This window comes from Gorilla gorilla, chromosome 2 (assembly GCF_029281585.2).
Source record: "Gorilla gorilla gorilla isolate KB3781 chromosome 2, NHGRI_mGorGor1-v2.1_pri, whole genome shotgun sequence".
NCBI lineage: Eukaryota > Metazoa > Chordata > Mammalia > Primates > Hominidae > Gorilla > Gorilla gorilla.
The window spans coordinates 208,569,121-208,596,802 of NC_086017.1; the positions used below are offsets into that span (position 1 = coordinate 208,569,121).

Below are 27,682 nucleotides of genomic sequence, written 5' to 3' on the forward strand. Positions count from 1 at the left end.
CCAGGCCCAGCGGGTGCGGGGCCGGGTGAGGAGCCGGAGCTCACCCCCGTTCGGAACCCGGAAGAATGGCATGTCCCCACGCGCAGCCCTTCAGGGGCCTCGGGAGCCCGCGGCCCGGGTCACCTCCGGCTCCCTTCAGGCTGGGGGCGGCTGCTGCTGCCGGGCTCGGGCGCGGGTGCGGGCGGTGGGCATCCCACGGGGGTAGGGGAGGCGAGAGCCTGAGGAGACTCAGGAGGGGGATCCGTGGACGCGGCCGGCCCGGGATGGCGCTGGCGCGGCCACAGTGGGGGACGAGGCAGGGCACACGGCGCTCCCCGGGGTCGGCCTCCCTCCCAGCGCACGGGCGGTCGGAGGAACTGGAGCCCCCACCCTGGACACGGTCCCGCGGGCGAAGGCTTCTCCCCGAGCGCGCCCTTCCTCCAGGGGTCCCGGGTGGGTTTCTCCCCGTCGCCCTGGTCCGGCCTCCCTGCCCCCCGCCGGCCGAGGCCGCTGTCCCACGCGCTGGGTCCCGTTGGCGCCGGGGCCTCCTCGGGCGGCCTGGCTGCGGCCTCCGGGTGGAGGCGCCTCGGTGGCCACCGCGTCCCCGGGGGGGGCCTCGCGGACGGGGGCGCAGGGCTGCGGGGAGGAGGCGGGCGGGCCCCTCGGGCGGCACTGCGGGGCGGGCCCCTCGGGCGACACTGCGGGGCGGGCCCCTCGGGCGACACTGCGGGGCGGGCGGCGCGAAGCCCGGACTCAGCGGTTTCCTGGGCAACCGGCCTCCTCCGGCGCGGCCCGCGCGGCTCCAGGTGGCGGGAGGCGGCGGTTGGCGGGAAGGGCCGCGCGGGCCCGGGGGCGGCGCCTCAGGTAGCAGCGCCTGGTGGCGCCCGTGGGCCGCGGGGCTCCCGGGGAGGCGCCTGCTCCCGCCCACGCCGGGCCCGGCCTTCGCGAGCTTCCTTCTGGATTCCAGCGCGAAGCCGCCGCGGAAACTCCCCGGGCGGGAATCGCAGCTCCGGGAGCTCTGGGGCGCGGCGGGGAGGGCGCGGGCTCCGGCGGGGCGGCCGGGCTCAGAGGGCGGGCGGGAGCAGGCGGGCGGCGAGGGCGGGCAGCAGCAGCAGCGGGAGCAGGGGCGCCGGGGCCGCTGGGGACGAACGCGGCAGGTCAGGCCCCGAAGCCCGGGCTGCGGTGGCCGCCTCAGGCACCAACCCTGGGGTGGGGGTGGGGGGATCTTTCGGGACCGACCTCGCCGCAGCCTCCCTCTTGGTGCTCGACCGCAATGCCCCTCTCCCCTGCTGCCTTTCCATGTGCATCCTTTCCAGAAAGGCACCGCATGCATGTCTGCCGTGGCCCCAGGTCCTCCCCGCACCGCCGTTGTGAGCGTTTACACTCATTACCCAGGTCCGTCTGGGAGACCCGCCGGGCTCCTGCCCTCCTGGCCCGCAGCCTCCTGGCCAAAATCCTCCCGGGACACCCCACCTGGACTGCTGTGAACGGGCCCCCACCCGCCTCCCCGGACCCGCAGCACCCCCCGCTCCCTCAGGGTTCCGGGGTGAAGGGGTCTGAATAGCACCAGGGGAGGCGGCAGGGCGGGCCTGTCCTACCTGCGCCCGAGCACTGCTGAGACAACATCCCTTCCAGCGCCGCCACGTAGTCCAGCCCCAGCCAGTCGCGGTAGGTGGTTTTCTCTCCGACAGGCACCGCCCGGACGGTGGCATCCTTGAAAAGCAGGTCTTGGCCATGATAGTTGGAGGAGTCGAACATTTTGAACCCGTTCTTATTGTGGTCGTCTCCAAACAGGTCCTGGAAGCACCGCAAGCAGACGACCTGCTTCTCACTGGGCTCAGGCAGGGTCACCCGCCCAGTGCCGCTTGCTGCAAATTGCTTTACATACAGTGACCCAAACAGCAAGTAATTTCAGGGCCCCACCACTCTGATTGGAAGTCATAAGCTTGACAACTGATTGGCCTCTGTCACCCAAGCGGGTGTGGGGACACTAGGCCCGCAGGTGCCACTGGAAGCGGCGTTCAGAAGCACTGCGGTGCTCCAGCTCCTGGATGCAGGCCTGAGGCCTGAGATGTCCAGGAAGAAAGACCCAGAAATGAGGGATGGTGTGGGTGGGATTCCTGAGCGTTCTGCTAGGCCTGCTGAGCACTTCTTGGCCTTTTCCATAAGGCTTTCTCACTCTATCTTACAGATATCTCCCCACAAACCTAAACAATTTCGAGAGGGACTTGTGTTCTGCAACCAGTCACAGAATATCAGGTGAGCTGGGCGTGTCTTCACTGACCCACCCGCCCAGGGATGCTGCACTCCTCTCCACCCTGCTCAGAATCACTAGAATGACCGTTCTGGGGCTACAGCCCTAAAAGAGCTACTAAAAAGACCAGAAGTAGTATGAGAACTTATGAATACAAATATAAATAAAGGACATCTGGAGAACATGCATGAATGTCTATGTAAAGTGTTAAGTACTGATCAAGGAGGAATGAAGGAGTCAGATGGCTCTCAGTCTTTTTGGAGGGACTCGCAGATCCTCCTGAAGATCTGATGAAAGCTGTCAGCCTTCTCCCCAGAAAAATGCACATCCACCCAGGATTCTTCTCCCACATTACTTCAGAGGACTTAGCAACCCCCTAGGGAAGCCCAGGGACCCAGAGTAAAGTACTCCTGGGATAGAGGGGTTCTGTGGGGAAGATAACAGGAAGGAACATGCATCAGTTCACAATGTCAAAGTTTAGGAACAGGCCTGGCGAGCCAGCCAGCTCTGCAGTTCTGTGGTGCTGGTGGGTGTGGAGAAGGCAATTTCAGCATAAGTCGGGGGAGGGGGAGTGGTTAGAAACCAGTGGCTCCATTGTGAGACAACCTGGGTTTAAATTCTAGGTATATTTTGAAAGCACAACCAATGGGATTTGCTGATAGATTGGCTGTAGAGCACGAGAGGAAGACCGGAGTCAAAAGTGACTCCCGAGGAAATGGAAAAGCTCAAGTTGCTCTTAATTGAAGTGGGGAAGACTGAAGGAGGGACGGGGGTCCAACTTTGGACTTGATCCATTTGAGATGACTGTTAGAAACACAAGTCAAATGTCAAGTATGTAGTTAAACATGCAAGTTTGGGACTGATGTCTGAAGATGCAAATTTAGAAGCCATCTGTATATGGATGGTATTTGATGACATGGGATTGGATGAGATCAAGGGTAAGCTGTAGATGGGGAAGAGGGCTGAGAACTGAATCCTAGGGCTAACAGGTCAGGGAGATGGGGAGGAAATCAGCAGAGAAGACTGAGGAGTGGCCAGAGAGTGAGAGGACAGCCAGGCAGGGCTGAGGACCTGGGCATCTGCAGGGGAAGGTGTTTCCTGGAGGAGGGAGAGCTGTGGCCAGTGCCACTGAGAGGTCAAGTAAAATGAAGACTGAGAAATGGCCACTGGGTTTAGCAACATGGGTCACTGTGACCTTGACAAGAACAGCTTCAGGGCCCTGGTGGGAGCCTGTCTGGGGTGGTCTCCATCCTTAAGAGAGGCCAGAGGAGAGGACTTGCTAACTCAGTCTCCATCCTTAAGAGAGGCCAGAGGAGAGGACTTGCTAACTCAGTCTCCATCCTTAAGAGAGGCCAGAGGAGAGGACTTGTTAACTCCAGAGCAGACCACTCTTTGGAGGAGTTTTGCTTTGAAAGGGAGCAGGATTGGCCGGGCATGGTGGCTCATGCCTGTAATCCCAGCACTTTGGGAGGCCGAGGTGGGCAGATCACGAGGTCAGGAGATCGAGACCATCCTGGCTAACACGGTGAAACCCCTTCTCTACTAAAAAATAGAAAAAAATTAGCCAGGCATGGTGGCGGGCGCCTGTAGTCCCAGCTACTCAGGAGGCTGAGGCGGGAGAATGGCGTGAACCCGGGAGGCGGAGCTTGCAGTGAGCCGAGATAGCGCCACTACACTACAGCCTGGGTGACAGAGCGAGACTCTGTCTCAAAAAAAAAAAAAAAAAAAAAAAAAAAAGCAGGATTACAGCTGCAAGAGGATGGATGTGAGACCAAGAGGTTAGTTTGTTCTTTAAGGATGGCAGAAATCACAGCATGTTTCATGTTGGTGAAAATGGTCCGACTGAGAAGGGAAAAATCAACGATGCAGGAGGCAGAGGGGACAGTTTCTGGAGGGATGTCCTTGCGTAAGTGAAGATCACAGAATTTCCCCCGGGCTTCCTCAATTTCTCTAGAGGTCTGCTCCAGGTAGACTGAGGCCTCCCAGGGGCTCAGCTTACCTCTGCTGCACACCCCTCAATGAGGTAGCCCCACCCTGGCTCACCTGGGCCTTGTCCAGCAGTCCATACACGGTGAAGATGTTGGTGTCGGGCCGGACCATCACGGCATGGGGTGGTATCTGTGCCAGGTTGCAGGCTGCAAACTGGGACACCTCGGCTCGGGCCCCGTTGGGGCACAGCAGTTCATAGTCCTCTGACCTGAGCTCAGCAGCCCAGGGCTCGGAATTGTGGCCTGAGGGGGGTAAAGCAGTGTGTGTGGGGACGTTCGGGGAGTGGGGAGAAGTGTAAAGAGAAGCTGCTATCCTGGGACCCCAAGGCCTTCACCACTGGGAGGTGGCAACATCTGGCCAGCTCCCCAACCCTCTCCATTCTCCACGTGCTCTGCTGTGTTACCGGGATGAAAGAACCCAGCTGTGTTAATGCCATTAGCAGGAGCTGCCATTAATTAGCAGGAAGTAGGGAGTACCTACTAAGTGACAAGCAATTTACACACGTTGCTTGATCCCCACAACAGTAACGCAGGGCAGGTGTTTTTGTCCCCATTTTACAGGTGAGGAAACTGAGGCTGTTAATCACTCCTAGGCAGAGAACCCCATCTATGTGTTACATCCTCAAGCCTGAGTGTGGGGTGGCTCCCTGAAGGTGGTGGGTGATTGTCCCTAAGGGCTGAAATTCTCAAATGGAACAGGGTATAGCATCACTTGTGGATGCAGAAGGCAGCTTCAAGGGCCCTTGCTTGCAAAGAATCTCATTCAGGAGGTCTCAGATCAGGCTCAAGAATCTGCATGTTAAACCAGCATCCCAGTGATTCTAAAGCAGGCGGTTCCAGGGCTGCCTGAGAAAATGCTGCCCTCAGGAATCACAGTTTCGTGTCTCTGTGCATTCACTTAGTATCCATCCTCCTCCCATTTCCAGGAAATCCAGGTGGGCCTTGAGGAGAGCTAAAGATAAAAGGGAAAGGAGCGGCCCTGGGAGGCGGGTGACTCACTGCAAGTGAACCTCCCAAGGCCTCTCCAGCACCTGCCCGCCTCCCCTGACCCCATCCCAGACGACACCATGCACAGATCTGGGACCAGGCAGGCCCACTGGGCTCGTGCAGGAGCACACAGCCGCTCCCTGGGGGAGGGTTTCAGGTGTTCTTGGTAGGAGGCTGGGTGGGGGAGCTGGGCTGTGGCAATAGGAAGGGTTCAGGGCCTGGAGCCCTCCCTAGCTCTGCTGGGGCAAATGGTCCTACAGCCTTGGTGACCCCCATAGGAGGCAAGATCCAAGTTTTGAAACACTAACTGAGGTTTTCGTTTTTTTTTCCCTGCAAGTCTTGCTTCCCATTGTCCAGTCCCCTCCCCACCGGGCCACAGTTGTGCCTTTCTGGGCTAAGTCTCTAGGAGGAGACATGTTGGGAGTGAGTGGAGAAGACTGGGCCTCCAGCATTTGGGGTTTCAAAGCCTGGGGTGTAGGCAGGGTATGCAAACAGTACAAGCCTTTGGTGTTGGAGGAAAACAGCCTCTAGTCTTCAAAACGGACACAGATTCCTTCACGGAGAACAAGAAGAAGGGGAAGTGATATAAGTCAGGGGAGCCTGTGCTCTGATAGGACCATGTATGTACTGGGGTCCTGGAGCAGAGCGTTCCTGAGCTCTTTATCCCAGGCGGAGCCCAGGAAGGTGACTCCAGGAAGAAAACCCCCTGTGTGGTATGTTGGGCGTGCCCTGCCTCGGTGTGGCTTGGGGGCTGCAGAGAGATTTCCTTGCATGAGGCAGTGACCTGCTCAGGAACACAGACCAGATACTGATTGAACTCATGACCCTGTGGAGAGGCTCATGCCACTCCCACCTCACACCTTGGCACTACATCAATACTCCCAGAAGGGGGTCTTTCCAGATTGACTGGGATTGAGTTTCTACTGTTTCAGTGGATTAGGGACTTGAATTCCAGGCCAGTAAAAACCGTCATGTATGCAGCACCCCTGGATGTGTGGTCTGAGGTCTGTTCTTACCCTGTGACCCTTGGGGCTCCCAGCTTCCCAGGGGGCACAGCCTTCCAGACTCAGCCTCTCTGAGCTGCTGCTTGGCCCCAGCCCAACATGGTGTCTGGATGGTGCTGAGGATGGGGAACAGTCCCCCCGACCTACCTTTGGCCCTGCTCTGGCCCCCACCTACCATCTGTGTTGTCAAAGACGGTTGTGTGCCTGACGAAGGCAACGTCACCCGCATTCTCCACCAGGCACCTGCCACACAGAGGGCAGGGCAGGCGTCGGCAGGAGGGTCCCAGCCTCTGCACACAGCCCCAGACTGCCAGGCCACCTGGGTACCTGAAGGCGCCGCGGCAGCCGTAATACCGCTCCTGGCTGTTGCCCACACACTTGTTGCGGCCCTGCTCGTCCCCCACGCACAGTGCACACAGCGAGGAGGGGTAGTTCTTAGGGTTGTTCACGGGCACGCAGCTGGCATTGAAGAACTCGCTCACTGCTGGGGTGGAGGGAAGGGCAATGATGAGGGGCCAGCAACGGAAAGCGTGGGAGGGAGCTGGGCGGGCCGCTCCCCCACAGGTCTGCCCACCCACCTGACCCTACACTGCCAGGCCACCTGTCTGCTCCGCTCCCCTCAGCTCTGAGTGGAGTGTCTCCTGGAGGATCTCAGTGCGGGGAATGCAGAGGTTGTCTAGATACAGCAACTCCATCACCGAACATCACCCAGCCTTCACTTGAACTCCCTCAGGGACAGGGATCTCACTACCTCAGTATTTTGTTCCAATCAGAGCAGGTGTCCAGCTGTCTGGGAGTGGGAGCTGCCAACCCTAGTGCCCTCTGTGTGCTTGTGTCAGTGGTTAGAAAAAAAAGTGCTTATATGTTTTCTGAGTTAACAGCCAGGACAGAGGTGTGTGGCCTGTCAGCCCAAGGGTCTTGCCAGTTTCCACGAATATTGTGTGATCTAACACACTGGAGGGGCTTCATGTATAGCATATGGTGGGTCCTTCTGTCCCCAGCTTGTGGAGATACCTGGGCACATATGCAGAAGCCTGGCCACCTTCCAACAAGGTCCTCTCCCCAACAGGCTGTGGGTCCCTAGCTAACCCCAGAGAAGGCTTCCCCAGTCTGCGTTCCTAAAAAGGGGGTACCTGTGAGGACGTCGCAGTCCTTGGGCCGGATGAAGCCTCTCCGAATAAGGGCACCCACAGGGACATCCCAGCCTGCAGGGCTGCCGAAACCAGCGTGGCAGGAGCGCTTGCCTCGAAGCTCATCCAAGGTGAAGGCGTGGGAGCTGTCCCGTCTTACCACGGCCACCACGTAGTACGAGTTGCTGCTGTCTTCCGCTGGGGAGAGAGGGACTCACGCGAGGGGCCCCTCATCTGAGAGCCCGGGCAAGTGCCTGGGGGGTCCTTCCTTCAAACCCACTCCTTCCTGTCTCTTTGCCTGAGCTATGCAGGCCAAAGAGTACCCAGGCCTGAGGCCGGGGTGTTCTGGGAGCAGGCCCAGTGGGGGCCCCTGCCTGCGTCCCCTGTGAGAAGCAGCCTCTCGCCTCCACTTTCCAGCCTTGTCTTCCTCTGGCCCCAGCAGTCCTTCCCCACAGGGGCTTCTTTCTTTCCTTAAACCCGGGTGGTATTTTTCTCACTACCCAGGAGGAAAGTGGAGGCGCAGCTGAGGCTGCAGAAGCATTTTCCTACAGCCCAGAGATTGCTCACACCCAGGTGGAAGGGACCCAGGCCTCTGAGGTCACCAGTAAGAGGACAGAGGCCAAAGCCCCAGCCCAGGCCCCTGAGAAGGTGCAAATGAGCAGACAGGGGGACTCTGAAGGGCCACTTTCCATGGCTGGTTAGGGCCAGAAGAGGCTGAGGAGGCCCCAGTAGTCCAAGATGGCAAACTACGAGGCCTGCTCTTGTATGGCCTGGGTTGTAAGCTAACAATGGTTTTTATATTTTGAAAGGGTTATTGAAAGAGAGACTGTCTGTTGTCTGCAAAGCCTCAAGTATTTATCCTCTAGTCCTTTACAGTAAGTTTGCCAGCCCCTTAGAGACGTTTGTTGAATAGTTGGGGAAACTGAGGCCTGGGGCAGGAGGGGCAGGCCTGGTGACAGGCAGCCACTGTCCCCAGGAGAGAGGCATGGAGCTTTTGAAAATGGCTGAGGGGGGCACTTTTTTTATATTTATAAAAATATCCCCGCCTCCCGGCTGAGGCCAGGCGGCAGGCCCTGCACTCACGGGCATAGTGCTCCCCGGCTGCGGGAACCAGGCCGTACGTCTTCCCCGCCGTGTAAATGTCCTCGCCACTCAGGGTCACAGCGTCGACCTGCCCAGCCTGAAGGGAATAGAAGAAGCCACTGGGCCGGGGTGGGCCCAGGATGGCTCTGGATGTTGGGGTCCTGTGGAGGTGGCAGGGCCTGGTCTCTTGGGGTTTGTGGCCTCAGGCTTCCTTCCCCTGGGGAATGTGGGTGGGGAGTACCCCATCCTGGCAGTCTGTCCCTTCCTCTCCTTGTGAAGACGCCTGGCCAGGAGTGGTGCCTGGAGGACCAAGGGGCAGAAACACCCACGCAGCACTCCTGCACGTGGCCACCCAGGGTCCCCTGTGTCCCTGCTCTGAGCAAAGCAAGCGCGATCCCTACCCTCATGCTTGGCGTGGGCCTCCCTGTGCCCTGCCAGCCCCCAGATGGCCGGGCACCACCTCTCCAGCACCTGGCCAAGGGCCAGCACACCGTGTGCTGCAATGCCTGTCTGTTAAATGCGTGTACAGATGGAAGAATGACCGGATCTGAAACGATGGCAGTCTCAGGGCCTGGGGAGGAGGCTCCAGGGCTGAGGGATGGAGCTCTGCCTGCAGAGGCGCGGGAGGGTCCAGTGCCTTCTTCCCAGGACCCTCCTGGGGCCTCCAGGTCACCTGCACCCACCCCGCTTGTCCATTCGGAAGCCTCTTGACAGGTGGCCCCAGGACCCCGCCAAGGGGCTAACTGGTAACAAAGCCATAGTAGTGTGATTAACCTCAAGGGAAGGGGATGACAGTGTGACAGTGGGGGAGAGTGGGGACACCTGTGCCCCAGGAAGGTGTCCCACGCCATTCCTGAAGAGGCATGAAGTGATGGCGGTTAATAACAGGCAGCGGCGTTGATATTTGGGGCCAGGAGGGTGCACCGCTTGGGGCCCTTTTTCCACCACTCAGACTTCCCCCTTCCTATTGTGCTGGCGGGCAGGACACAGACCCTGCACCGCAGCCCAGGGCCCTTCTGGCTGATGGTCCCTTCCCTGGGTAACTGGCAGGGCAGGAATGGGTGTTACAGCCACACTGGACTCCTCTCTGAGAACCTCAGAAGCTAGAACTGAGGGTCTTTGAGCCCTTTGCTGGGGTTCTGAGGAGCCCCTGAAGTCTCTCCTCTTCCTGCAGGCCCCAGGGCAGCCCCCTGGCCCTCTGTGAGCCCAGATTGAGAAGAGGCTGTCACTCAGAGGGAGCTGAAACCTCCCTCCCTGCACCTCTCCCTGCTCTGGGGCTCTTGGAACAATAGGGCAGCCTGCCAGGCATTAGGAAATAAAGACCCTCCCACCGAGCCCTTTCCGCAGTTCCGGTGGAGTTCCTCTGTCACCGTCACAGTCGCGCTCAGCTCTGCACAAGGACAGGCTTCTATCGGGCCTGCGGAAGCTCCCGGAACACCCCTGCCTCGGGCCTGGGCACTCCTTGGCCTGAGGCTGGGGTAGTCTCCACTCCTGAGATCCAGAAGAGTGGAGACAGGGCCGTGGCCTGGCTCAGGCAACGCGGTGTGGGGAGGCTCAAACGGCATATCCCGGCTGGTGACTTTGGGCAAGTTACTTCCCCAGCCTCTCTCTCCCCGGTTCCAGACCCAAAAGTGGAGCTGATGGTCACGACCACCGCCAGGGCTGTTGTGAGGGTTACACAAGATGATCCACACAATGGCCCTCACTGCGTGGGGCATACAGGGAGTGTCAGCTTGCGCGACGGTCATCGTCGTAAGCCTGGTCACCCTGTATTCTTGCCCGGTCTCCTCTTTGTGGCCTTCCAGTCGATGTGGTCCCCTGGTCTGGGCAGAGTTGGCACTGCTGAGGGGCCTGTGCTTGGGGACCCCCTGAGCAGGCCCCACCTACTTGCTCTGAAAACAAAAACTGGGGAGTGTGGACACCCAAGGGCTGACAGCCGGGGCTCTGGGCCAAGGCTGGACACCCGTGACCACAGCAGTCCTCCCTGACTGCAGGGCCACGGGGGCCTCCTCTGCATCTGGCGTTAGTCTCCAGGCAGAGAAGCGAACCAGGAAAGAGCTGAACAGGCACTAGAGATCAGGCCAGTGTCTCTAGCTGTGGATAGTGAGCCTATTCATGGGGGCCAAATCGAGTGGGTCATGACGAGTGTCAGGAAAAAAGGATTAGAATAGAATACATTAGAAAATAGTGGGCACCATTTGTGTCATATCTCTGTATATAAAGGACATACATTTTTAAATTTATATCTGAAAGAAAAGTTTTCGTGCACTAGATTGTGATCAATGCAAAATGTATTCTGAGTGCTCGGTGCTGTCAGCAATGCTGAACTTCCCTATGAAAATTCCAATGACATTCTTTACAGAATTAGAAAAAACAATCCTAAACTTTGTATGGAACCACAAGTGACCCTGAATAGCCAAAGCAATCCTAAGCAAAAAGAACGAAGATAGAGGCATAGAAACGGACATATAGACCAACGATACAGAATAGAGAACCCAGAAATTAACCCGCAGTTTTACAGCCAGCTGATTTTTGACAAAGGTTTCAAGAACCTCTTTGGGAAAAGAGTGATTTCTTCTTCAGTGGATGCTGCTGGGAAGAAGCTGAATGTCCAAGTGCAGAATGAACGGGGCCCTAAACTACCCCTCACCCAGCACAGGGACCAACTCAAAATGGATGAGAGGCCCAAATGCAGGGCCCAAGACGAAAAATTGCTGAAGAGAATATAGGCAAAACGCTTCAGGACATTGGTCTGAGAAAAGACTTTATGAAAAGACCTCGAAAGCATAGGCAACAAGAGCAATAATAAGCAAATGGAATTGTATCAAACAAACAAGCTTCTGCACAGCAGAGAAAACAACCGACAGAGTGAAATGAAGACAGCCTACGGAATGAGAGAAGATATTTGCAAACTACTCATCCAACAGGGGATTAATATCCAGAATACACAGGCAACAGAAACATCTCAACAGCAGAAAACCATCCAACTTAAAAACAGGCAAATGATCAGAACAGACGTTTCTCAAAAGAAGACATACAAAATGCCAGCAGCCATCACTAATCACCAGGGAAATGCAAATCAAAGCCACAGTGAGGCATCAGCTCACCCCAGTTAGGGTGGCTGTTATCAAAAAGATAAAAAATAACAAATGCTAGTGAGGATGCAGAATAAAGGAAACTCTTACACACCATTGGTGGGGATGTAAACCTGGACAGCCGCTATGGAAAACAGTATGGAAGTCCCTCCACAGACTACAAATGGAACTATTGAATACCATATGGTCCGGTAATCCCACCACTGGGAATCTGTCCAAAGGAAAGGAAATCAGCCTGTGGAAGGGATGCCTGCACCCCATGTGTATCGCAGCACTGGTCACAATAGCCAGGATGTGGAATCAACTCAGGTGTCCAGCAACGGAGGATGGATAGAGAAAATGTCATTGGCATGCACCGTGGAATACTATTTAGCCATAAAAAAGAATGAAATCCTGTCACTGGCAGCAGCACGGACGGAACTGGAGGACACCGTGTTACATGAAATAAGCCAGGCACAGCAAGTTAAACACCATATGTTCCACTCATATGTGGAAGCTAAAAAAAGTTGATCTCACAGAAGTAAAAAGTAGAACAGAGGATGCTGCAGACTGGGAAGGGTAGGGGAAGGGAGGAATAGGGAGAGTTTTTTTTTTTTTTCTTTTTTTTTGAGACAGTCTCGCTCTTGTCGCCCAGGCTGGAGTGCAATGGTGTGATCTCGGCTCCCTGCAACCTCCACCTCCCGGGTCCAAGCGATTCTCCTGCCTCAGCCTCCCAAGTAGTTGGGATTACAACTGTGTGCCACCATGCCCGGCTAATTTTTTTGTACTTTTAGTAGAAACAGAGTTTCACCATGTTGGCCAGGCTGGTCTTGAACTCCTAACCTCAAGTGATCCACCCACCTTGGCCTCCCAAAGTGCTGGGCTTACAGGTGTGAGCCAATGCACCCAGCCGGGAGAGATAGGAGGAATAAGCTCCAGTGCTCTATAGACTGTAGGATGACTAGAGTTAACAATACTACATAGTTTCAAACAGGTAGGACGATATTGCATGTTCTCCACACAGAGAAATGAGCAATGTTTGAGATGATGGTATGTTAATTATTATCCTGCTCCGATCACCATGTATTCTATGTATCAAAACATCAGTATGTATCTCATGAATATGCACAATTATTATTTGTCTATTTAGAAAAATCAGGAAAAAAGAAAAAAAAAGTCGAACAATGATCCATGCCCACTCTCTATTGCACAAGGGAAGGCTGAGATTCAGAAAGGGGAAGGGGAAGGGGCTTGCCCCAGGCTACAGGGCGTCAGTGCCCAGCTGGGCCAGCGCTGCTTCTGCTCCTGGCACCCCCACTTAGTGAGGAGCTCCCAGGCTCTCCAGGGGACTCACCCCTATCTGCCTGTCCCCTGGGGTGGGTGCTGGCCCCTGCGGTCGCTCCTCCTCTCCTGTCTCTGTCCCCTGGGGTGGATGCTGGCCCCTGCGGTCGCTCCTCCCCGCCTGTCTCTGTCCCCTGGGGTGGGTGCTGGCCCCTGTGGTCGCTCCTCCCCTCCTGTCTCTGTCCCCTGGGGCGGGTGCTGGCCCCTGCGGTCGCTCCTCCCCGCCCGTCTCTGTGGGCTTGTTGCAGTAGACACTCTCCTCTTCCCCAGGCAGCAGGGGGTGTGGGTAGTAAGAACCGCCCAGGCACTGCCACCACCCGCCCACCTGGCCCACGCTGCACCTGCGTGACTCCTACCTGGATCCGCTCCATGCAGTGCTGGGGGGACTTGGCTGACACGCACTGGATCTCTGGCTTGAGCCGCTGCCGGCGGAAGGCCACGGCCATGTCTCCACACTTCTGGATCTCGGGAGTGGAGAGCACACACCAGCGCAGGTAGGGGGGCAGCCCTGGGGTGGGGCAAGCAAGTGGTCACTGCCAGGCCAGTACTGCCATGGAAGAGCGTGGAGTCGGACCCAAGGGAAATTCTGGGCCTTTCTCCTGTCAGCTGTGTGGCTGGGATAAGTTATTTAACCATCGGATCCCACTTCCTCACACAGAAAAGGGGCAACTGTGAGGCCTGAGGAAGACCATGGCTGGCGTGCATGTAACTCAGTGTGTGGCACCCACTTCCCTGGCTGGAGGTGGAAGATACATGGGGCCAGGGGGCTAAAGGCAAGAAGCTCACTTGTAGACTACTGCAATAGTCCAGGCGAAAGACGGCGCCTGCGCCAGGGCTGTAGCCATGGGGTAGAGGCGGGGAGTAGGAGCGAGAGGCTGTAGAAGAGCTGACAGGATGCCATGGCCGTGGATGGAGGGGCGAGGAGACCCTTCCCCAGACAGATTCTGATGGTCTGGATCCTCCCCCGCTGCGGCCAGGTGGGGCTTCCAAGGTACAACAGGCCATAGAGCGGAAGAGATGCCTCCTCCCCAAAGCCCCAGGGGCAGAGGAATGGAAATGACAGGTTCCCGCAGAGGCCTCCCTGGTGAGCGTCTTCCCCCGGCCACTTTCCCAGAGAGCCTCGCCATGCCCGAGGTTGAGCTGGGCTGGAGCTGACAGCAGTGGGGACAGCTGGACTTACGGTTGGGGTCACAGAGCAGACCCTTCATGGCGTGCAGGTACTCATGGCCCAGCCACGCCTCGTAGGTCTGCGTGGCGATGGGCACAAGCTCCGAGGTAGAGTCTTTGAAGAGTAGATCCTTCTGGCCATAGGCCTCAGAGCTGAACATCTGGAAGCTGCTGCCCTCATGGCTGAACAGACGCTGTGTGTCAAGGGGTGTGTACAGGGTGGTGAGGGTGCTGACAGGCCATATCCTTCCCTCCCGCTTTGGCCCCTACCTCCTTCTTCCCTGACCTCAGACCAGGCACCCACTCTGAGGGCCAGGTGAGGCCTCCCTCTTCTGTGGCGCCTCCCCTGATCTGCGGCCTCCTTCCCCTGGGCCCTGCCAGTTCTGGGTCTGCTCTGAGTTCATCTGGCCTCCTCACACTCAGCTGTTTGGACACATGGCTGTGGCCAGGCATGGGACGGTCCTGAGGACACGCCGTGGGGCTGGTGGTAGCAGCCTGGGTGGGGCAAAACTAACTGAGGCTGGGGCACCAGCAGTCAGAAGTCTATTGCTCTCATAAGCGGCGGTTTTAGCCAAACCTTATTCGCCACATGTAATTAATGGTGTGCTTTGAAAGGCGCTGGTTTTGTTACTTGGTTTATTTGCTCATATGTTTTGGTTTTAGCTCTCAGAGACACAAGTCTCAGGAGCTTCTTCTGAGGGTGCCTGAGTCCCTGGGCCCCCCTCCTCTGGGCCCCCCTCTCCTGGCCAGCCCTCCTCCTGGCCAGCCAGCATAGTTGGTTCCTCACTCTGACCTGGCCCGATGCTGGGGTCCGCCCCAAGGACAGTCTCTGGGTCCTGCCCCTCCTGGTCCCACCCTGCTGAGCGACCACAAGGCCCAGCACCATCCAGGAAGCTGTGCAGGGGGTTGGGGGACCCTGAGCCCACCTGGCCTTCGTTGAGCAGCCGGAAGATGAGGCCCCCATCTGTGTCGGCCCGGACCACCACGGCGTGAGCAGGCACCCGGGCCAGATGGCACTGCCTCCACTCGGTGACGTCGGCCCGGCTACCATCCCGGCACAGCAGCTTGAAGTCCTGTGACAGCAGGGCCTGGCCCCAGGAGGGAAGCGTCTTCCCTGGGAAGCAGGAAGCCTGGGCTGAGCCAGCTCTGAAAGGGGTTGGGGCGGGTGGCGGCGAAGGCCCAGGAGAGGGATTCTGGGGGTGGCTGGGTGTCATGGACATGAGAACCCAGCATTCAGAAGGTGGCAGAGCTTGGTGGCCGCACCCAACTCCAGGTACCTACACAGACTCTATCTCGTTACTCTCATTTTCTAGCTCTCACCAATTTCTATTGCTAAAGTGAATTGGAGGTATCTGACAGTAATACAATACTTATAAATAACTATTCAAGATAAAAAAAAAGTAAGAAAATAAGAAAGGCTGGCCGGGCGCAGTGGCTCACGCCTGTAATCCCAGCACTTTGGGAGGCCGAGGTGGGCGGATCACGAGGTCAGGAGATCGAGACCATCCTGGCTAACACGGTGAAACCCCGTCTCTACTAAAAATACAAAAAATTAGCTGGGCGTGGTGGCAGGTGCCTGTAATCTCAGCTACTCAGGAGGCTGAGGCAGGAGAATGGTGTGAACCTGGGAGGTGGAGCTTGCAGTGAGCCAAGATCACGCCACTGCACTCCAGCCTGGGCGACAGAGTGAGACTCTGTCTCAAAAAAAAAGAAAGGCTTTGGGTGAGACAGATGAATGTACCAAGAGTCTAGGATGAGCTCGCGGCTGCCATGAGGCACTGCGTTTGGCTCTGAGCAGGGGGCAGAGGGCAGGGCTCCTGGAGCAGGGGCCATGGTGGAAACAAACCCCGAAGGAATCTACCCACCCCAGGACTAGAGAGGACGGGGGAACTCCCATAACTCCAACTATTCATATTGCGATGGATTTCTTTCAAGTCCTTTTTTCTATTTTATTTCCTGTCTTTTGACCCCAGCCCCCCTTTTTTTTTTTGAGACAGAGTCTGGCCCTTTCGCCCAGGCTGGAGTGCAGTGGCACGATCTCGGCTCACTGCAACCTCCACCTTCTGGGTTCACGCCATTCTCCTGCCTCAGCCTCCCGAGTAGCTGGGACCACAGGTGCTCGCCACCACGCCTGGCTAATTTTTTGTATTTTTTTATTAGAGACGGGGTTTTACTGTGTTAGCCAGGATGGTCTTGATCTCCTGACCTCGTGATCCACCCACCTCGGCCTCCCAAAGTGCTGGGATTACAGGCGTGAGCCACCGCACCTGGCCTTTTTTCTCTTTTTGAGACGGAGTCTTACTCTGTCGCTCAGGCTGGAGTGCAGTGGCATGATCTTGGCTCACTGCAACCTCCGCCTCCCAGGTTCAAGTGATTCTTCTGCCTCAGCCTCCTGAGTAGCTCAGATTACAGGTGTGCGCCAACATGCCTGGCTAATTTTTGTATTTTTCATAGAGATGGGGTTTCACCATGTTGGCCAGGCCGGTCTTGAACCCCTGACCTCATGATCTGCCAGCCTCGGCCTCCCAAAGTGCTGGGATTACAGGCGTGAGGCACCGTGCCCAGCCTCCTTTTGACCGCTTTTAACCTGGTTAAGGACATAGTTGACAGGCAATTTTGCATCCTATTTGGTAGAGTATTTTTCCACAGTATTGGAAACTTTCCATAAATTCATTTGTTTCTCGATAGAAAAGAAAATTTGCAAGAGTAACTATTAACACCAAACAGGGATATTGAGAAGATGAATATTAAGGACTATAATTAAACCACAGATGGTCCCACATAACAATATTTTTATGACTTTAAGACAAGGAGGAAAACAAACCTCTACAAGGAAATAGGAAGAAAAAAGATAATTTGTATGGTCATGAAAGCTTTCACTGCAAAGCTATTTTAAAACAAAACCAAACACCCGCACCAGAGTGATCGTTTAGGAAAACCCCTAAAGGTCATTGTTAATGGCCACATGGTCGTTTACAGCGCTGTTAACGACTCAGTGTAGTCCTACCCCTGCTTCCCAACTTTCCTCTGTTTTTCGGTGGCTGCAAAACCTTTGGTTAGAGCTCTGGGGCATCATTTGCCTTCCCACAGACAAAGGCATCATTTAGGTGCTTCCATCAGCCACTCCCGCTTCTCCTCAGCCAAGAACAATGAAAGTCCTGTCACTTCCCTGCTTTAGACATTTATGCCACTTCTACCCCTTGGCTCTTACCAATCTTTCTGTATAAAGTCACTTAAAAAATTACTTCCTTAGATTGCCTCAGATTACCATCAAAACTTTGAAAAAGCTGCCAGGTGCACGCCTGTCATCCCAGCTACTCAGGAGGCTGAGACGCGAGGATCAATTGAGGCTGGGGGTTTGAGACCAGCCTGGGAAACATGGTGAGACCCCCATCTCAAAAAAAACCCCAAGTTTGAAAGAGCTGATTCTTAACCCAACATATCCCTACTCTTTGCCCGTTTTCCAAATTCTCCTTTGTCAGACTCGTCCTGGGGCCTGTGAACGGGAGCCCATTTCCAGGCTTGCCCAGCACTAGAGTGCATTGTCCTGCGTGCTTCCTCGTGTGCAGGGCACTCGCTTTCCTCCTCCTCAGATCTGGTCCATGTTTGCCTTCGTGATGGACTTTCTGATTTAAAAGGCAATGATTAATAACAGCAAAGAATGACAATGATTAAAAAAAAAACCCAATCATCAGACGTCCTGGGAGACGCAAAACTGCAGACAGAACGGTGTGTTTGCTGCTTGCTGGCAGGTGCGGGGAGATAACTAGCAGGGGCCTGAGGAACTCCTGGGCTGAAGGGTCTGCCCCATCAAGATCTCGATTGTGGTGGTGGTTATACAACTGCATGTATTTGGCAAAACTCTTAGAACTATCCTTCAAAAAAGAACAAATTTTGCTGCATGTAAATTATATCTCAATTTAAAAAAAGAAACAATCTTCAGGCAAATCTAAATTGAGGGGCATTCTATAAAATAACTGGCCTGATGCTTCAAAATGCCAATGTCATAAAAAACAAAGACTGAGAAGCTGTTCCAAGATAAAGGAAAGTAAAGAGATCTAACAACTAAACCCCATGTGTGGTAAGAGTTTAGGTCCTGGTCTGAAAGAAATGGGTATGAAGGACAGAATTGGGACGGTGAGTGAATCTGCAATATCGGCTATAGATTGGATAACAGGATTGTATCAAAGTTGCGTGTCCTGATTTTGATTACTGTGGCTAGGTACACACCTCCTTGTCTTGGGAGATACATACTAAAGTATTCAAGGGGTATGACATAGGCAGATGTACTCTCAAATGGGTCAGAACACACACGCACACACACACACACGCACACACAATAAAATGTGGAAAAATGCTAAACAGTTAGAATTTGGGTGAAGAATAGAAGGGAGCTCTTTGAGTTATTCTTGTAAGTTTTCCAAAGCTCAGTTCTTTCAAAATTAAAAAACTTAAATGACATGATGGCTCAATATATAACACTGATCTTTGTTTTTTGTTTTTTTTTTTTTTTTTTTTAGACAGAGTCTCGCTCTGTCACCAGGCTGGAGTGCAGTGGTGTGATCTCGGCTCACTGCAATCTCCGCCTCCTGGGTTCAAGCAATTCCCCTGCCTCAGCCTCCCAAGTAGCTGGGATTTGAGGCACCCACCACCACGCTCGGCTAGTTTTTTGTATTTTAGCAGAGATAGGATTTCACCATGTTGGCCAGGATGGTCTCTTCTCCTGACCTCGTGATCCGCCCACCTCGGCCTCCCAAAGTGCTGGGATTACAGGCATGAGCCACCGTGCCCAGCCTCAACACCAAACTATATCTTAAACCTTCCCAGGGATGAGGGACAAATTCTCCAGGCAAGAGGAGAAAAATGCCAGGAAGGGCTGGTAGGTGAGATCCAGCGCAGGGGTTTGCAAATTGCTTAAAAAATCAGACCCTCATCTTCAGGTGGAACCAGAACCCAATGCCATATTCAAATCAGAGCAGAGCAGAGCTGCTCGCTGGCCCCCTTCTCCTGCCCCGTGGGCAGTGGGCACTCCACTGGTGACATCTGCCTCTGCTCTTTCGCAGCTGGGAGTGCTGAGGCTCGGAGACTGTGGGACTTGTCCAAGGTCACCCAGAGACTCAGAGCAGCACTGCACTAAGGCGTTTGATCCTAACTCTGCCATCTAGGGTCCCTGCCCCAAGCCGGCCTGGCCTGACTCCCTGCTCCTCTGGGCCCGTGCCCCTCCCTCACTCACCATCCGTGTTCTCCAGTACCGTGCTGTGCTTCACAAAAGCCACGTCCCCTGCCCCTTCCGCCAGGCACCTGCGGAGGAGAAGCTGTAGGTCTGGATGGGCTGAGCCCCTGCCCCTGCCCACCTTCCACCTCTGGAGGCCTGGCTTGGGCTGTAGGGGTGGCCATGATGGGCATGGGCTTTCCAGTTGTGTGGTCTGGGTTCCAGCTCCCTGGCTGGTCGGCTGTGTGGCTTTGCCGAGTTGTGGCCCCTTCCTAGCCCCTATCATCTGTAAAGCGGGGGTGGGAAAGTAGCTCCCACAGGGCTGCTCTGACGATGAGAGGCTCCTTATAATCCAGTATGGACCCTCTCCATCTTAGCTCAGGCCTGTAGGGAGCAGGCACTCCCAGGGCAACTGCTATTATAATATCAGCAGCCTTGACTCTCAGGGCGTCGGTTTTCTGTGTGTTTGTTTTCGTTGTTTTGTTTTTAGAGATAGGGTCTCACAGTGTCGCCCAGGCTGGAGTGCAGTGGCGCAATCATAGCTCATGGCAGCTTTGACCTCTTGGGCTCAAGTGATCATCCTGCCTCTGCCTCCAAAGTAGCTGGGGTGACAGGTGTGTGCCACCATGCTGGGCTAATTTTCAGGGTGTTTTGAAGAGCATTCTACCCTGAGGCAGGGGATTGAACTAGAAGGCCTTTTCATGCCATGCCGCAGAATCCTCAGTGGAAGGGACCATTGACTTTTACACGATCTGCTGATGTCACTGCCCAGTGTTGGAGGCAGGTCAGACCTGCTGGGCAAAGGGGCTGCTTGGGTCCCCACGGGCAGAAAATACACAGGGATTAGAGCAGGTCGGGGAGGGCGACATCAGGAGAGGGCTCTGAGGCTCCAAGAGAGTCAGAGAGAATGTGTGCATGGCCAAGGACATGGGGAGTGGAGGGGCAAGGCTGTCCCGCTCAGGGGTGCTGAGGACTGTTTCTTCTCTCTATGCCGAAAACCGCCTCCAGTCAGATAACATCTGGAGTGTGGGGCACCAGCAGGCTTCCCCGCTCCAGGTGGAAACGTGAGGTAGCTAGAGGGGCCCGAGAAGCTTCCTTTCCAATCCTGCTGAGCACGTTTCCTCCTCTGCAGGCAGATGGAATTGGACCACGAGCTGTTAGAGAGTCTCCTGCATCCACGGAAGGGTTACCCAAGGTGCCAGCCGCAACCAGCAGCAGAGACGGGCCGGCCCCAGGTGTCCAGACACACTCCCCTGACCCCCCTCCCCTGCTGGTCTGAGAATGGGGACATGGGAGCGGCCAAAAGGCTGTTTTTTCCATTTTCTTCTCTCGGAGCCCTCACCTCACTAAATATAACAAACATGTTGATTTCATGAGCAAATCCGGTTTGGCATATTCCAGCTGGATGTTTTTAAACTAACCAGGGCACAGAACTATATAAAGGGTGCTTTGATGAGACGCAGCCAACATGCCACTTCCCCCTCCACGGCCCTCTCTGGGCAAAGGTGTTTTTCCCCAGCATCTGTGGCCTCAGCTCCTCCCTGCCCGCGGCCCCTCCCTGCCCCCACTCCGCTCACCGGAAGGCCCCGCTGTAGTCGTAGTATCTCTCCAGGGGGCTCTTGTCACACACCCCTTCCCCAGAGCTGTCACCCCTGCAGAGGCGACAGAGGGACTCAGAGTAACTGGTCTCTCCTGCCCCCGGGACGCAGCTGCCCCCAAAATAGTCGCTGACAGCTGTGGGAAGGAGGTAGAGAGGTCACTCAGCAGAACTTTCTTCAGAGCCAAGCCAAGCCCGCAGGGTCAGCAGGGGGCCCGGGCTCTCATCTGGACTCTGCTGAGAATGGTTCCACCTTCCAGCTTCAGTCTGAGCAAAGCTGGAGAGTGGACCCGATCAGTGACCCCCAAACCGGGTCCACCAAGGCAGCAGACAGCACTGGGAGCGACTGTCATTTCAAAGTGGTTCAGGGGAACTAAGCATTTCCTCCTAAATGACCACGTGGGATAACTCAGTATCAGCCAGATGCTCTTCTCACTGTGGGTTTCATTTCCAGCTCAGCCAACTGTGACTGATGACAGAGGGGAAATAAAGAATTACTGAGGATCACTGATGGGTAGACAACCCTTCTCACGGCACAGCGAGGGAGGCACACGCCCGGAGGCCAGCCTCACGGGGGACGAGGTCAGGGTCTGCTGCCCTGCATGGTTCTTCCGGCCCTGCCAGCACCAAAACCCACAAGTATTTATCCTGTGCCGCGCGAGGAGGCCCTGCTGCTGGCACCTGAGCCAGTCGGGCCACGCTCATCACCAGCCAGACTGAGCTTTTCCAGAGTAAGCCCTCTTCCTGGTTTTCTTTTTGTGATCTCCCAGAGGAGCAGATATTTAATAAATATGCCAAGTGCCTGGTGAGCCACTCACACCTGGCCACCAGCTGAGAGGGTGAGGCTTCCAGGCTCTCGCGGGTTTACACGGCTGGTTGGGCTGATGAGCCAGTTGGGAGCTTTCTGGGCGCAAGTCAGCACCTCGTTTGGGTCCTGAAAAAATAGCATTTCTGGTCCTGTAAAGCTGAGGACACATTTCTAGACACAGTGACCTGCGCCGGGTCTATACTGGTGGGAAGCACTCCTGGGAGATTCACTGCTTCCCACTCATGGGCTGGGCCTGTGCCTGGCTGTGCCATGTGGGACACCACGATGCGTGAGCAAGAATCGTGCCCCACAGGGTCCAAGCAAGCAGGAAGTCAAGTGGCGGCGCCAGCGGGCAGGGCTGGCGGCAGAGTGGAGGCGGGGGAGGCACGGGGCGGGCGGGGGCTGCTGCGCCTTCCAGGGATGAAGAATGGTGGCGAGGCCGGAGGGAGGCTACCCAGTGAAGGGACGAGCATGGGCCAAGGAAAGGAGGGGGAGGCCTGGGTACCCTCCTGCCCAGCCCAAAGCCCTCACCTTTGAGTACATCGCAGCCCATCACCGAGAGGCGGCCGCTCTCCACCAGGTAGCCCACGGGCACGTTCCAGCCCACTGTGCGATTGATGCCCGTGTGGCAGGACTTCACGCCTTTCAGGGTGTCAATGGTCACATGGGAGCTCCTCCTGACCACAGCCACGGCGTAATAGGAGGTACCGACCTCTAGGAGGGGAGGGGAGTGGGTGAGGGCAGCAGGGAGAGGCCCCGAGAGAGGCTGCACCAGCACCCTGCCTGGGCGGGCTGTGGGAGAGGTGTGTGCACGGAGCATGGCTGTACACATGGATGTGTGCATAGCGTTCTCGTTACCAAGAGAGCAAGTGGGCTTCATCTGCATGTATTAAGAGGCCCTGCCCTCTAGCCTCTTGAGGTAGAGATGATCCTGAGATATTGGTGTATTCATTGATTTCCCCCTCTTCCTTCCCAAGCAGCTGGTGCTTAGCTGGGTCCACATTTGCTCACATCAGGGGAGTTATTTAGCTGGACAGAAAGCAGAAGAAGCCAGCAAGTGCTTGCTTTCCAAAAGCCTAGGCCCCTAGGAGAACTTGGAGGGTTTGGGGCAATGGTATCAGGGTCATGGGAAGAAGGGTGTCTGGGAGGAGCAGGGGAGCTGAGGAGGGGCTTCCCCAGATGAGGAGCGGCGATTTCCTGGTGCTGAGGGGGTTGAAGGAGAGTGAGACAGAGGCAGAGACAGAGAGAGCTAGCGATGTGGCCCCAAGTCACTCACGACCCTGAATGCTGCAGGGTGTGTGTGCTGGGGCCAGGGCTCTGCAGCCTTGCGAGACGTTCCCCTGCGCCAAGGTGGCTCCAAGGGGCTGTTCTGGCAAAACACAGACGACTCAGCTATGGGAACTGATGACCAGAGGGTCTCCCATCGCACGAGCGCACACACACAGGCATGCATGCATGCACAAACTGCCCGGTGGTGTGGGAGGCCGTATCAGAATGAAGTTGAGTTCTAGAACATAAAGCCAGTGTTACTTCTTGCACACCAGGGTCTGGCCCCCGCCAACCTAAGTAGCTCTGTCTGGTACCATCCTCTGACTCACCCGCCCTGTTTCTTACCAATCCTCTGGACCGCCTGAGATCGTTGCAGGGCTCAGCTTACCCATCACCTCTGCAGAGCACCGTCCTGCCTGCTCTATTTCAGTGGATTTCCCCACAACCCTCGTTTGCTCTGTCCTGCCCTTTCCTTTTCCTCACAGCACCCCCAACATGTGTCACTGTATTGTTCTGGGTGTGTTTGTTTACTCTCTGCTCTGTGGCGGCAGGAAGGTCTCTCGTTTACTGCTGCATGCTTATGACCAGCGGGTAGCAGGCGCTCAGTAGAGGTGTCGAGTTAATTAAAGAGGAAGAGGTGCATGGGGCCTCGGAGGCAGAGCTGTTTCTGGCTGATGGGTGTGCAGGGTTGGACTGTGCCATGTGTCATTTGATGGCCATTAATTCAACAAGGAACCAGCCAGTGCTTCCTCCAAGCGAGATGCTGTGTGGAGTTCCAGAGGGTAGACACAGGGGAAGACTGGACCCTCCTCTGAGGACTAACGAGACTGAGCAGGCAGAGGCTTGCAGAGGCCATGGGGGTGCAGGCAAGAGAGGCCCTGCTCCAGGGAGGGAGGGGCTCAGGAAGCACCTTGGAGGAGGTGACAGTTGCGCTGGACTGTGATAGAGGCCAGGCACCGGCCAAGCAGAGGTGGCGGGGGAGACACAGGAGCTGGCTGAGCTGGAGGCAGGTCCCATGTGTGATGCGGGGACTGGGCAAATGAACTCACACTTTCCAGCACATACCACATGTCAGGTGGGCACACGGCCTGGCTCATTTAGTCTGGGTGACAGCGCAGGTGTTCCTATCCCCATTATACAGTCTGGGAAGTGGAGGTTGGCCAAGGTCACAGAAGTCATGGGAAGGGGAAGCGCTGGGTCTGCTGAGCAGTGCTGCTGCCCGGCAGCACCTCCCTGCCCGGAGCCGGGCTTCTGAAGGGAGGCCCTGAGAGTGCAGGTGGCTCGGCATTCAGGACGCCTTGCTCACCCAAGGCAGCTACGCACACAGCACCATGCCCGGCGCTACACCAGGCCCGGGGCAGCCCGCAGTAAGAGCTGAGTGGGCACAGGCTAGGGGGCTGCTGGGCTCCCTGCGGGGAAGAGCAGACTCGGGGCTGCTCTCTGTGTCCCTGGAGCTCCTGTCCCTGGGGAATTTGAGAGAGCCTTAGGGCGTTCGTCTGGCTGGGACTCCAGGACTGCTCTGTGGACAGGGCTGATGGCCATCTCAGGCCAGGCCCAGCAAGGGCAGCCTGGAGAGCTGACTTCCAGCGCAGGCTGTCCTCTCTCCTCCCACTGAACCCTCTTACCTTGATCGTACACTTCGCCCACCACCGGCTTCAGGCCGTGCTCCTTTCCTGCCTCATAGATGGCTCCTCCATCCAGAGTGATGGCGTCAGCCTCCTGGGCCTGCAAGGAAACATGGCTCAGCCAAGCCTGGCCCAGCTGGCCTGCTCAGCAGAGAACTCGGGACACCTACCAGATGGCCTGGGGCCCCACCCCAAGCCCCAGAGGGCTGTGCTGTCCTTCTCATCTGTCCCAGGAGCCCAACCAGGGCCCAGGGCTCTCCCCCTTTCCCAGGCCAGGGATTCACCTTGTTTTCCTAATAATGTTATTTAAAAAAAAATACTAATCATTGATTTTGCAGGACTCAGATATCATAGTAAAAAAATCAGATAGTAGAAAACGGCGTGCAGTGAAAACTGAGTCTCCCTCGCTTTCCGTCCCTCCACCCTGCGCCTCTACTGCTACTCTAGGTTTTCTAGCTTTTTCTCTCTAAGGTGGTCTGTGCTTGGGGTTTCTGCCCTCACGTGGAGGCTGACCCACAGCCTCGGCCCCAGTGTGGGCCTGTGATTGGATTAGGTCTTGGGGGCATATGGGGGGCAGAGCTGGAAAGAAAAGCCAGCTTTCTTTGCACCCACCCGGGAGGGACGCCACTCTCTGGTGGTGCCTCGGAGGATTGTCAGTGTCATTTAGCAGGTCTCAGCAGACCTGCTCTCCTACCCCATGCTCACCCACCTGGGAGTCCAGCCCCTGCTCCTCCTTCCCCAGAAACCACACAAGCCCCATTCTGGAGAGCCCCATGGCAAGATAAGCAAGTAGCCACCTGTGGCCACTGAGGGGCCACCACCATCTGGGCCCCCTTGGCAGGGGCCTTGTGGAAGGGAAGCCTCTCAGGTGCCTTTCCTTGCTGGCACCCTCTGAGCAGCGAGTCCTCCTGAGGCTCCCACCTCCTGGCCTGGGCCCGGCGGGAGGCAAGCTGGCCTCGTTGCCAGGGAGACTCGGGAGATCCTATTGGCCGGGCCTGGCAGGGCGAGGTCGGCTCCTTTCCCGGTGAATGAGGCTGTTGTGTGCTCCCTCCTGAGTCAGAGCTCTCTTGTCTGGCAGGGTGGAAGGGAGAGGACTCACCGCGATGAGCTGGACGCAGTGGTCGGCGGAGGTGCCCTGGACGCAGAGGAGGGAGGGCTGGATGCCCGCTTCCCGGAAGGCCTCGCTCATGTTGCCGCACTTGTGCTGCTCTGGGTCCGAGGTGACACACCACCGCACCTCCATGCCACCGAGCACTGCGGGCAGGGGACCAGGGCAGGGGACCGTGAGGCCCGGCTCCCCCGCCATGCCCAGCCCCGGCTCACCATGGAGGGTGGCTCCAGCAGTTCTGTGTGAGCCCATTCGCCTGGACAGCCAGTCCTCTAGGGCAGCCCTGCCCTCCCACAGGGAGGCACTAGGCGCAGAGACAGGGGAAGGGCTGGTATTCCTGTACTCAGGGCCTCGCTGACCAGGGGCACGGCTGCTGGCAAATGGAATGGCTCAGAACCCGGCCCTTTATGGAGGAATGGGAGGGTCTACAGGTCGCTTCTCAGCTACCCCCACCAGGTGGGAGCACTGGCTAGGGAGTCTCGGCAGGCCCTGGAAGTGGAAGCTTCTTCCCCTCTCCAGGCCTCCCGAAGAGGGTGCTCGTGTGGGTTCCCTCACCCAGCAGTGTCCCTGGGCCTTCCTCATGAACTGGGACACGAGAGCGAGGTGAGGGGCTGTGGGTGGGCTGCCCTCCAGGAGCCCTGCACCCTCGGGGAGTGTCTGCGATTATGCTGGCTGCAAAGCCACCCTCGGTGGGCACAGTGCCAGGCCCTGCCAAGGGAAGACGGCAGGCACAGAGGGGAGGCTGAGGACCCATCAGGGTAGGTTCAAGCCTCTCTGAGCCTGCTTCATCTTCTGAGAGAGCAGATAAAAACCCCACCTTCTGTGTTGAAAGTAAACCCTTGTAGAGAGCCTGAGACACCCACATCCTCAGTGGACTTCTGCTTATGCCTCAGGATCTGACCGGGTCAGAGTCCCCGAGAGCTCCCAGGCTAGGGGCCCAGAGGAAGGGGTGCCGGAGCCCCTTGGGGCCGATGACTTTCAGGCCTGAGCTCCTCTGCCATTCACCCTGCCCCAGCCAGCACTGCCAGAGGCCTGTGCAGGAGGGAGGGAAACGCGTGACTGCCCCCCGAAACCAGGTCACCCTCCCGTGGCAGCCCCACCAGCCCAAGGGCCGAGACTGAAGCTTCCTCCACAGCCCTCCCCTCCCCACTCCTGGCGGAGGCCTGGAAAGTCGAACTGCCCTCCCCTCCGCAGCGCTCCAAGCCCCCCACCACCCAGGCGGGAAACTGCAAAGTTCAGACGGGGCGGGGGTGGGGGTGGCTTCATCGTTTGCATTGATGAGTGCGTCGCCTGCGGCCACAGCGGTGCCACGAACTGCATCCCCTCGGCGGTCGCCGCCCTTGATCCCCGCGAGCCGCTCCCCGAGGTCCCGCCTCCCGTCCCACCATCCCCGGGGCGCCGACGCGAGGGGACCCGGCCTCCGTCCCCACCTCCATCCCTGCATGTGCAAGGCCCCCCCCGGGCGGACTCCCGCGCCTCCCGGTCAGTCCCTCTGAATCTTCTCCCGCGGGGGCTCGGGAGAAAGAGCTGCTCTGAGCCCCCAAAGTCTTCCTGAGTTCCTGCGCCCGTCAGGAGGGGCCGCCCTCTGGGAGCTCCTCTCCACACGCCGAGGCCTCCCCACCACGCCTCAGCCCGCGCTTCTCCTTGGAGCGTCGGAAGCCTCGGGTGTTCAAGGCCCGGCTCAAGGCCGCCTCCTCCAAGAAGCCTTCCAGACATCCCCGTCTGCGCTTCAGTGCTAGTTCCCTCCGCCGTCCTCACTCGACCCCGAGCCCCTGCCTTCCCCGTCTCACTCCCCCGGAGCCGCAGGCCCAGGCACATTTCCAGCCCCGGGACCCCCGCCCGCCTTCGGCTCTCACAGCGGGGCCTCACCGGTGCGCAGAGCCAGGAGCAGCCACAGAGCCCCGCTCGGAGCCCGCATGGCGCCGTCGGGGCTGACTGGGGCCGGGCTGGGGCTGGGTCCGGGTCCGAGGAAGTCAGCGGCCGCCGGGCTTCCTCCCTGCTCCCCGCTCACGCCGGCCCGAGCTCCTTAAGTGCGGCCGGGAGTTCCCGGGCGGAA

At 57.1% G+C, this 27,682-nt stretch overlaps 2 protein-coding genes across 5 annotated transcripts; one reads left to right on the forward strand and one right to left on the reverse strand.

Annotated features, from left to right (window-relative positions):
• The first annotated feature begins 233 nt into the window (after positions 1-233).
• LOC134758134 (spidroin-2-like) lies at positions 234-2,419 on the forward strand. Of its 2 annotated transcripts, XM_063704504.1 has the most exons (3): positions 234-843; positions 1,774-1,884; positions 2,171-2,419. In XM_063704504.1, the coding sequence occupies exons 1-3, from the start codon at positions 264-266 to the stop codon at positions 2,188-2,190; spliced, it is 711 nt and encodes a 236-aa protein (XP_063560574.1). In that variant the 5' UTR covers positions 234-263; the 3' UTR covers positions 2,191-2,419. The 2 variants fall into 2 exon arrangements, with proteins under 2 accessions (XP_063560574.1, XP_063560573.1); XM_063704503.1 differs by having other exon boundaries at positions 1,774-2,419.
• Positions 960-27,682, reverse strand: MELTF (melanotransferrin). Of its 3 annotated transcripts, none has more exons than XM_063704502.1 (16): positions 27,496-27,682; positions 25,618-25,772; positions 24,519-24,618; positions 22,156-22,338; positions 20,797-20,953; positions 19,241-19,308; positions 14,934-15,121; positions 14,021-14,201; positions 13,197-13,348; positions 8,426-8,522; positions 7,346-7,540; positions 6,540-6,693; positions 6,388-6,455; positions 4,277-4,464; positions 1,578-1,776; positions 960-1,117 (listed from the first exon to the last, which is right to left on the reverse strand). In XM_063704502.1, exons 1-16 carry the CDS (start codon positions 27,542-27,544, stop codon positions 1,044-1,046), a joined length of 2,208 nt encoding a protein of 735 aa, XP_063560572.1. In that variant the 5' UTR covers positions 27,545-27,682; the 3' UTR covers positions 960-1,043. The 3 variants fall into 3 exon arrangements, with proteins under 3 accessions (XP_063560572.1, XP_018880322.4, XP_004038319.3); XM_019024777.4 differs by having other exon boundaries at positions 6,540-6,696; XM_004038271.5 differs by lacking the exons at positions 960-1,117; positions 1,578-1,776; positions 4,277-4,464; ... (5 more) ...; positions 14,021-14,201; positions 14,934-15,121 and adding an exon at positions 16,740-17,633.